The sequence below is a fragment of the Cydia pomonella genome, chromosome 22, assembly GCF_033807575.1.
Source record: "Cydia pomonella isolate Wapato2018A chromosome 22, ilCydPomo1, whole genome shotgun sequence".
Taxonomy (NCBI): domain Eukaryota; kingdom Metazoa; phylum Arthropoda; class Insecta; order Lepidoptera; family Tortricidae; genus Cydia; species Cydia pomonella.
The window spans coordinates 292,522-303,963 of record NC_084724.1 but is presented as its reverse complement, the minus strand read 5'-3'; the positions used below and the strand labels follow the sequence as shown (position 1 = coordinate 303,963).

The window sequence follows — 11,442 nt, the reverse complement described above, 5'->3', positions numbered from 1 at the left end:
CGTAAAAACATCTTGATAGTGTGAGGAAAGCTTTATTATCTATGAAAATTTGTTATGATAAAAAAAATTGTATTATAAATAATTTACGTTTCTTTAATTATGTCCTTCATTGTTATTAATTTTAGTTATTTAGAAACACATTCTTTTGAAATAAATGGCTATTTTATGGCTGTTTTAACATTTTCATTGCCCTACTGCAGACGAAAAAAAGCAAGTGCACGCTGCCGCCGCTGTGTCCATAGACAAATCGAAGGAGGGAGGAAGTTTGTGAGTGATCGATTTTGCACCGGCCTCCCAAAACTCACGACACGGGCATTTTCTTTGTTTGTCCGGACGCTTGTGTTGTTCACAATAAGCTAAACAGTAGCCGCGGTAGTTGTAATAAAATGGCGAACATGTTTCGCGCCGTGACGGTCTCTGCCGTCAACAATGACGGCGCCCTGACGCCGCGTTTCAATTTTCCGACAAACGTAAACGTGGATTACGATCCTCAAGGGTTGAGTGTTAAAGTGATCCGTGCGGACCCGGTGCTGGCGCAGGAGGTCCTGGAGTTCCCGGTGCACAGCCAGAGCGAGTGTTCGCGCGTGGCGGGCCAAAGTTACATCTTCACGATAGACAATGAAACGCTGTTCTTCAAATTCGCATCGGACGTCGATTGCCAGAATTTTCACCTGCTGGTCAGCAAAATCAAAGCTGGCCGCTCGTCGTCGGTGTTCACGGTGCGGACGGAAGACTCCTCGGCGCTCCAGTATTTCCAGTTTTATGGTTACTTGAGTCAGCAGCAAAACATGATGCAGGATTACGTACGAACGAGTACATATCAGCGCGCCATTTTATCGAATATTAACGACTTTAAGAATAAAGTGGTGTTGGACGTTGGAGCAGGTTCAGGTATTTTATCGTTCTTTGCCGCTCAGGCGGGTGCTCGTAAGGTTTACGCGGTAGAGGCTAGTAACATGGCGCACCATGCGCAAGCTTTAGTTCGCGCGAACGCGCTCCACGACCGGATTACGGTCGTAGCCGGAAAGATTGAAGAGATAGAGCTTCCTGAGACTGTAGATGTGATAATTTCTGAACCTATGGGCTATATGCTGTACAATGAACGGATGTTAGAAACCTATTTGCATGCTAAGAAGTGGCTCAAACCAAACGGAAACATGTACCCCACTAGAGGTGACTTACACATAGCTCCGTTCACCGATGATGCTCTCTTCATGGAACAATACAATAAGGCTAACTTCTGGTACCAGACTTGCTTCCATGGAGTAGATTTAAGTGCTCTCCGGACTGCAGCAATGAAGGAGTACTTTAGACAGCCAATTGTTGATACATTTGATGTCCGCATCTGCATGGCAAGATCGGTGAGACATGTAGTTGACTTCCTTAACGCTAATGAGACAGATCTGCATCGCATCGAGGTACCATTCAGATTTGAATTGACACAATCAGGTACATGCCATGGACTTGCCTTCTGGTTTGATGTGTTATTTGCTGGCAGCACACAGCCGATCTGGCTGTCTACAGCACCAACAGAGCCTCTCACACATTGGTACCAGGTGCGCTGTCTACTTGAAACTCCCATATTCGCAAAACAAGGCCAAGCTTTAACTGGACGAGTGCTGTTACTGGCAAATAAACGACAGAGCTATGATGTGACGATGGAATTAAACCTAGAAGGCACAAATATAACATCCTGCAACACATTAGACTTGAAGAACCCTTACTTCAGGTATACGGGTGCGCCAGCGGCGCCTCCACCTGGCGTGAACACCACCTCTCCGAGTGAAGCATATTGGAGTACTGTAGACACAGGAGCGCTCAGCAACGGTCAGCAAGTTCTGCTAGAAACGCCTGCGTTCGGCGCAGCGCCCGACATGTCCTACCCCCAGCACCCAAACATGATTAAGACAGTGATGCTGCAGGAGGAGTTCATCAAGAGGATCGGGATTAGTCAGAACGGGGACATATAATCCGCGCGGTCGCGCCGGGAGCGCCTGCGGGCCCTGAGGCGGCGTCGGTTGTGATCCGGACGCTCTAGTGTGTAAGCGGACTTATTTATTTCGAAGACATCACAGTGCGGCCGATTTGACCTGGAGCTGGTCTTTGTGGGTTTGGTTCTGGAAGACTATGTTTTTCACTTTTGTGTAACATAAATTGTGTTAGTTGTACAGTCTTATTTGACGAAATCAGAAGAATGACTTATGCTGAGATTTTTACCATATAGAGTCCAATACTTCTCTGTGAAATGCCTAATTCCAAGTAAATAAAGTCTGATTGTACCAACAGTAACACTCTAATACACAAAAATATATCTAAATCTCAGAATAAGTTCTTTCTTGATCAATTAAATTGACTCACTAAAATCGACAAAATGTTACTTTCATTAGACTTTGACAAAGAATTGTAATATTATCATCATAAGCATGTTATCAACTTAAAACAGGGTGTTATTTCAACCATTTTTCATATTTTGGCAGGTGAATATGAGGTCTTACGGAGCAACTTTTATAATGGGACTAACCAGTCCCAATATAATTGGCTGATTGTATATGTCAAGAAGTGTAGTATACAGTATAGTATACCATATAACAAAGAGTGTAACCGCTGAAGGTGCTGCGGTCACAAGGGGAAAAAGAGCTACTTACACAAGGCTTGATGCCGGATATGACAAAAGACCGCCAAAAATGGCGCCAGTGTTAGAAGTGACCAAGGAAATGGGATAAGGTAAGGATAATGATGATCGAGACAGCCAAGAAAATATTCATGATTTCGAGTTTGGTCCCATAGTAAGTTTCTCAGTATGACCTATAGTTCACCTAGCAAAATCTGGCTAAAAGTTGAAAAATTCCCCATGGGCAAAATGCAACTTATGTCTTTCATAAAGTATGCTTTAGTTAAAGTCTGATGCTTTAACAGCTTGTAAATACCCTGTGGGGGCCCGTTGCAGGGCGAAAGGCAGCTCCAGCCTAGATAAGATAGTGCAAGTACAGTTATTAGTGTTACGAGTCAGGCCTAAGCCTTGAAGGCTTGAGATAAGTTTTTTGTGTTCTAAGAAATTAGTGTGCCATTTATTTTTAATAAATCACGAATTGGGTCATTTTTACGTAGAATTCTGAGGACTAGTGATTATAAAGACCACTTTTTCATCCTAAAATAATTAAAGGGTTACTTTGGGATGGTACAAAAAAAATTACAGTCAGAGAATTTAATCTCTGTATCATTTCGTACCTTGTCAAAGTGACAATCAATTTGGAAGTCGCTAGAGTCGACATTTTCAGAATCATCAACACCTTGATGGAGCCATAACACGAAAAATTGATTGATTGAAAGTCGCTAGAGACCTCAAACTATTGTCTCTGCGACAAGGTATGAAATTGTGCTAAAATTAAATTCCTTGACCGTACGTGAAATGACGTCACATACTTGACAAAAGATTTGACACTTAAATCAAATAGTACTTGTTATTCTCATCAGAAATAACCCTTAACTTTATAAATAAATGCTACACTGTATTCTAAAAATGCCCTAAAGAAAGCTAGCAACACTGGAAGACTCGAGCCTTAAAGACTTGGAGGCTTGACTTGCAACACTAAAGTTAGTGCAGTAAGCTAATAGTGTAAGGCTTCATTGTCAATACTCATGGCTCATTGGTGGGAGTTTTTGGAGAAACATTGATATTTTGTAACAATTACTTTACGAGGAAGAACAATTTTTTTAATAGTATTTTCCGTTGATACAGGCAAAGGTGCACCTGTTCTGTAATATATTCACTCTTACTAAAGATACCTGATAGAAATGAATATTTAGAGTCAGACCATGATAAGTTGGCAGCAGTTTTGACAGCCCAGACAGTGCAAGTGTTATTTTGAATGTCAAACTTCTATGAAAATATGATGTTTACTTAACACTCAGGCTGGGCTAACAAAATCGCTGCAAAGTTAGTTTGGCCTGACTAGTTGGTAATTGCAACTATTGGATGTACAGCCGCCATCAGATATGTTGGAGCTGCTGAGGTGTTCAAAAATATCTGAACATGCACATGATATTTGTGACCTGGGGAACTCCTATATATCTGATAGAGAGTAACTAAAAATATATGGATAGAAGTACAGTCGGTATCGAACAGATAGACTGCCAAAGTGGCCAAATATTTTGGTACAGTACCTACACATCTATATCTATGGTAAGGGGTTATCCATTAATCACACGTTAAAGAAACTAAAATTCAAAGTTTGTGACGTCACTTTAACATGACCAGTAACTGAAATTATTTTATCTCTAGCGCTTTGGCAATAGAGGCGTGTTCAGATATTTGTGAGCACCGCGGCCGCTCCGATATATCTGATGGCGACTGTACATTGGCCCCATAGTTGCAATTACTAACACAATAGCATGAAACTCGTGTGCAATTTACGAGTATAATAAAATTAATAAATAATAATCATTTAATAAATCACTGCCATTATGTACTAATATTATGACAAAAATTACATTGATCAGATGATTCAGCCCAAAATTTAATTATGTGACGGATTCTACTTGATTTTTGTATGACTTCATTAAAAACTATGAAACAACAATATTTCATTTTATTTCCTTAGGCGGCTGTCAGCAGCGTTGGCTGAACGTTCACTAGAATTGAAAATTTACCATTAGAAATTGAACCGCAAACTGTAACCGTCAGTTACGGTTCAATTTGTAATGGTTAATTTTCAATTCTGATTAACGTTTGGCCAACACTGGCTGTCAGACCGGCGAAGCGAGTAGTGTAATGTTTCACCCTATTTCAATGGGTTAAGAAAGGTGAAAAAATGTGTAACCTATAGTTAGTTGGGCGTTAAACAAGAGATGCATATTAATAATTGATCATAGAGATATCTTCATACTAACGGCAAGAAGTTTTTTTAAAACAAAATATTCTTATTAAATTGATCACTCACGTTTTTTATGTCGAAAATTGATCGAGTTTCATGACTATAATAGCGTAGGGCTCGAGTTTAAGGTTCTCGTTATGGAGTGAAACGTGTGGAGTAATTTTCGACTTGAAAAACGTGAGTGACCCGTATGATTGATACTTGGGAAGTTTGGTAATTAAAATACCTATTTAGTCGTTACTGGTAAGACGGCTGCCTACAATATTATATTTTGGAATATATACAGGGTCGTTTTAGTAACCTGCAACAATTTATATATAATAGGTCATCTGAGCAACTTATACTATAGGATCAATCGCGAAAAAAAAATTTGCTGTTTCATCAATGAATGTCAAGTGACAGCCTTGACATTTTCTATGAGTACATTTTTTTTCGCAACTCCGTAAATTATTGCAAGTGAGTAAATAAACATCCTGTAATCAATCGAATAAGCGACAAAGTAGGTAATCAAGGGTTCAAGGTTACTTTTGCCCAAGATTAATGCAGAACTCTGCAGTAATTATACCTGTTATTCATATTTTGTAATTGTAGTGAATCTCAGGGTATCAATTTTCTCCAACAAATCCTACGGGTTCAAGTTATCATTAGGTAGAATGTGTACAGTAAGCCTGCCGTCCTAAACGCGGACATAGCTTATGAGGAAGACGGACGTTTCCAGAAAAATGTATATCTTATACTTCCGAAAAGGAACTTTGAAATATTTGCGTCATTACAAGTTCCTTTAATTGAAATAAATGTACATTTTTTCATACAAAATTGGAATCCGTTTTGTGATGATCCATACAAAATGTATATAAGAAATGCCATAAAATTGACCGGAAAATCACTATGGTTTTTTGGCAATTTTTTTTTTTAAGTTTAAGGTACGTTTTTCTGAAAACGCCTATATAGCTGTTGTTCCTTTTACAATGGCAGTAGCTCTGCTGGTAACCTACCATAATTCTGAAACTATTTTCTAACAATAATTCACAGTTTTCAAAGTGATTTCAATTACTTTATTTCTGGATATCTATAGACCGCGGCCGGCAAAACGTCCATCTTTGTCGCTTGCCATAAGGACGAGATTTGCTTGTATCGTTTTTATAAATAAACTGACAAGTCGTCCTTTTTGCAAGCGACAAAGTGGGACGTTTTGCCGGCCGCAGTCACATATTGTACCCGCTTTGTCAGCTAATGTAGATGGCGCTGTATGTCATGTCTGCTATACGATATCTCGGTAAGGGTGGTATTCAACCTGTCCAATTTCTTAGACCAATGTGTATTTGCGTCTCGCATTTTCCTTAATGAGAGAGAGAGAGACGCAATGCACATTGGACCAAGAAATTCGACAGGTGGTATACCACCCTAAAACACTTCACACATACTTGATTTAGAATCCTAAATTCTAAACGGTAAAGGTGTAACCGCGTTTAGTAATACTCCACGAACTAGGAACATTTTTAGAACCCTAGTTAGGACGAATGAATTAAGTAAGGTATATGAAGCATTTAACGAAGCGCTATTTATTATAGGTAACAATTCGAGCTACGACAAATCGCACGGCGCCATGACACGCCATCTACTACAATATGTTTGAACTATTACTTTACACACCTTAGTATTAACTTGTCAAAGGCTAAGTGTAAGGCCTGAGTGGACGCTCGAGTTGGGCGTGCAAACGTATAGGAGCGGCCTTAGTGCACGCTGCTCGCATCACTTGTGAGCCCGACGCCACGCTGCACGCCCCGCCGAACTCCGCTTCTAGCGTCCACTCAGCCGTTACCATAAAAGAGTAGGTACATGCATGAAGTCAACATCAAGTTACAATTACAATAGAGTTTACGAAAAATTCAGGATTAAGGTATGTTTCCAGTTCTGTCTGCCACCTCAAGCAATAACGTAGAATTAGGAATCTGTCCATGTTCGTATTCGGTACCGCGTGTAAATATAGTATAAATATTATAGCATGTATGTATGTACCCACCGAGGTTGTGGCACATTTTCATAAATTGCCTTTGGAAAGATTTACAGTAGGACCGGTTTTTTTTACTTTTTAAGCAATTTTATATTTGGGAAGAATCTTAATAATACATTAATATTGTATATTAAGCGGTGGTGGACGAGTGGAACTGACGTCCAGCCGAATTTAAATACGGAGGTCGAGGGCTTAAACCTCGTACCAATGAGTTTTTTGGAACTTACATAAGATATTTACCGCTAGCTTTTCGATGAAGGAAAACATCGCGAGGAAACCTGCATACATCCACGAAGAAATTTAAAGGTGCATGTGAAGCTGTCAACCCGATGGGGCTAGCGTGGAGACTATACGTCCAAGTCCTCTCGCGTGTGAGAGGTGGCCTGTCCCAGCAGTGGGACGTATATAGGCTGAATAATAATACATTAAAACGGGTCACTCATATTTTTAGTCGAATATTGGTCGACATGTTTTGCTCGTTAAAAACGTGAGTGACCCGCGTTAACATTTAATATTATTTATCTGTAACAACCTAAAGGTACATTTTTATTAAGATCCATTGTCAGCAATATACTTTTACTATAATATCAACCCTGAAATCATAAAAAATGGCCGCCCTATACGAACGAGGCAGCAGAACGAGGTATGAAAGAGCCAAATTTCTTTTCTCTATTTCAGGATTGGTCCTATAGTACGATCTACATATTAGGGATGTGTGTACATTAGTAAGGTTAAAACGTTGGATTTTGAATAACACTCTATGTATCATATATTTAAAATTTATTTATTTAATATTTTGATTCAGGCAACAAGCCCTATATTACAAATACCTTAATCACCTAAATTTTATTTCATAATAATCTCTATATAGAAGTATGCATATTGTCACTTAAGAAAATGTGCTGGAACTCAACTCATACTATGATGGGGATAAAATAATAATTAGCTTGATATAATGAAGTGTAAGATTACATTTTCATAGATTCATCTTGACTAGACCTTACTAGAGGTCAAGTCAGGTCACGTGTAGTTTTGCAACTAAGAACATTTGAACATTCAAATATAGAATCTTGGCACATTCTTTGGCTGTCCGTTATGTTTTAGATTTGAGCAAAATAGGTGCTGAAAGCTGCCTCACATATCTATTTTTTTTTAGAAAAACTTTTATGCACCAACCAATGTATATGTACAATAGATGTCACTGTGCCGATTTTTTTTAACTGAAAATCTTGTAATATAATAATTTGGTGCTGTCTCTGCGCACAACTAGGTTACAATAACATGACTACCTCATTTTGGCAGTTTGGTTGTTGGCTAGAAAGATATAATCCCCAAATAACTATTAAATTATTCTTTTAAAAAAGCTTCTACGCAATTATGCCAAAAAAATCCTTACTTACATCATTTTGGAAAAGAGCTGATTCTCTTCAAACTTCTGGATAGATTTTTATCAACCATTGGCGTCAAAAGTATACGCCCCTCTCTCCTCTTGGCTACCTTTACGTCGGGGGTCAAAAGAAAAAAAAAACTGTAAATTTTGAATAAAATATCGAGAGACTCATACCAACTTAATGTTACATAGACTTTGAAGTGATAAAGTAAATTGCTATGAAAATATGTTTATCCACACTTCCACACTATGGCTTTATTCATAAACGGGCTACAAGTCTCATTTCGTTATTAATCGTTTGTCTTTATCTATAATTTTGACTTGTGTATTTGCAAGAAAGAGATAAAACATAAATTAACTAATTAGACTTGTTTTATGAAGGAGGTTTGTCACCCCAAATGCTCTGCAGAGTTAACTTATGTGTTGTTTGTTCAGTTTTGTACGTGAAAAGGTCACCTTAAATTATATTTTAGAGGTTTACATTTTTTAATTAATTTGCATGTTAGACCTCGAGGTCGTGCAGTGAGTGAAAACTTGCTAGAAAATACATTAAACAAGTTTTCATAAAAATTCTAATGACACTTTTTTTAGCCAACAACCACAAGTACTCGTAATTTTTTTTACATGACAAGCCACATCAAACTAATAAACTTGCCAACTCATTATGTTATTTTTATCATTGACTGGCGAAAAGCCTAGACACATTTTATAGGTTTTAGCAAACTTACCAATTAGTGACGTACTCAGGTATAGGTGGGTGGTTCAACTGTTTCTTGTTATTCTGTACCATCAGCCAGGAGACAAAAGTAGCAGTTTGTTAGAAGAAAAACCAAGTTTTACTAACACGCTTGATAGCTGGCCTTTTTACACAAAAAAAGCGTTTAGTGAATTTAGAATAGAGAATTAGAGTTATCCAGGACAGCGTAACCATGGCAAGAAGCGATAAGAAAAAGTTGATTAATCCAGGCGGTTAGAGATAGTCCAAGCTAAGTTGGTAGCGATTTTGATAGCACAGACTGTGCAAGTGTTATTTAAAACGTCATAATTTCATAGAAGTTTGACGTTGCACAGTATGTCATCAAAATTGCTGCCAACTGAGCTTGGTCTAAATTGTGCGAGTTTTATCGTTCTTGACTGTGTTTATTTATATTTGTTTTACACTTACCGCTCCACATAATAAGTTTACTGTGTAAATAAAGTGGCTAATGCCCGTGTTTTGGTAGACTAAATAATCATTTGCCATAATTTTTGTTGGCTTTATAAACCTATGAAAAATCGTTGACTTCATTTTTCATGTGCAAAAACGATCCATACTGAAAAGTCGGGTCACTCACGCTTTTCAGGTCTGAATAGCTCGATACACAGTTTGTGAGTGAGTGACTCGCGACGATAGCCCAGCTGATACCAGTGCACGTGAGTGACCCGATTTGAATATCTTGATATGTTTGAGTCTGGTGATAGTTTTATAATTACATGATCATGTCGAAACATGTTTTGCATATTATATTTTATTCAAACATTGACTTTATTAAAGTGTTTCAAGATTATGAATTAAGATGACTAATGGCAAAGTGAATATCAAAATGTAATTGAATTGAAAATTACAATTTTACATATTACTGCATTAGTTTTGTCAACATAATTAGAATATTATCATAGGGTAAAATACCCAATTGATGGCATCCCACCAATACTTGGCACCTTAATTTAAGGCTTAAAAACTTTAAAAATTAGGTGCTAATAACTGGTACTCATTGGGTAGTTTACTAGTTTTTTTTAAGTTAATCATGTATCAAGAGCAATATGGTTGTGTATAGAATATTCAGTCAGTTACCTACGATTAGACCTTAAGTCCAAGCGATAAGGTTCATTTTTATACTGCATTGTGCAAGCATATTAGAAACAATTCTATTGGATGTAATTAAATTAAAAAGATCCAAATAAAACTATAGTGAAATTGTCTGGATCTTTTTTAAACAATGTTCAATAAATTATCCAATATCTATAGCAAAGAAAAAGCAGTACTAGGAGGTAAAGTATCGTAGCCACACACTGAGCTGTGATAGATGGGCTGTACGGTGTCAAACGTTAGAACTTAACAAGATTGAGCTGTAACTCAATCTTGTCAAGTTCGTGGCCATATTGCGCTATCTCTTTCAGCTGTATTTGCGACTAGACCATTTTGTACTCCTTTACGCGTCTAGTATTGTTTAGTCTATGCCTTAATAGAATCCTATTAGTTTCCGAGGTCACATTAGTTTTTTTTTGTATAACATGATGGTAGAGGGTCTAATCTATGGATAGATTATGATATGAACTTATAAATATAACACCTAGGGCTAGATTAGGATCGAATTCATAGACAATATTTGTAAATTGCTTAATGTAATAGACACTATCTGTATCAGAATCTAGTCACAAAATTAATTTTGTCACGGTACGCCTATAATTTTCGCGTTATTAGCAACTGTGTCTTTCTAGCAGCTATAAAAAAGAGGCAAATGCGATGAGCGATGCGAGTGACTAGATTTTGGTAAACTACAGTGATTTCAGTATTACTAAAGTACTATGAACGTATTAGAAATGGTATGCCTTTCAATTTAATGTGAAATATGTCTTGCACAATATGGCACTTTAAATGCATGTTCTAAAATTAAGAGACAATCTACTAGTTACTGAATAAAAATATGTAACTATCTTTGTTTGGTTTTTGTTCATAGATATTGAGATACTTAAGCGTATCGTGATAGTTTCATAATAGGCAAAATTAAAATGAGATAACATGCCATTTCCAATACAATTTCAGTCCCTGGGTAATTTGACAGATAACGACAAAACGTGTTTGTATATTTTTGTTTCTCAGTAAAAGGGAATGGGTAAAGCAAAATGTGTAAACTTTAGAAACGTTTTCTAAACGTATGTACTAGTCCTAGGAAATATACGTTTTTTAATAAAACGGCTCAATTTGTGGCAATCCGAAAATAAACCTTATTCTAAAGCATCTAGGTTATTTTTACTGTGCGTGTGGACTACTATATGTTGCTGTGTCTTTCGTTCTTTATCCATTCGCCTTTTCTATCGGTTCTCCATGGTGTATAGCATTGAAAAGAACTACACAGAATTTTCTTACCTGTGCACTTCATTTGTGAAATATATTAAATCGG

At 37.4% G+C, this 11,442-nt stretch overlaps 1 protein-coding gene across 1 annotated transcript; it reads left to right on the top strand.

Moving 5' to 3' along the window:
* The first annotated feature begins 17 nt into the window (after positions 1-17).
* On the top strand, positions 18-10,976 carry LOC133530262 (histone-arginine methyltransferase CARMER). Its single transcript, XM_061868138.1, has one exon. The coding sequence runs from the start codon at positions 387-389 to the stop codon at positions 1,968-1,970; it is 1,584 nt and encodes a 527-aa protein (XP_061724122.1). The 5' UTR covers positions 18-386; the 3' UTR covers positions 1,971-10,976.
* The last annotated feature ends 466 nt before the right edge of the window (positions 10,977-11,442 follow it).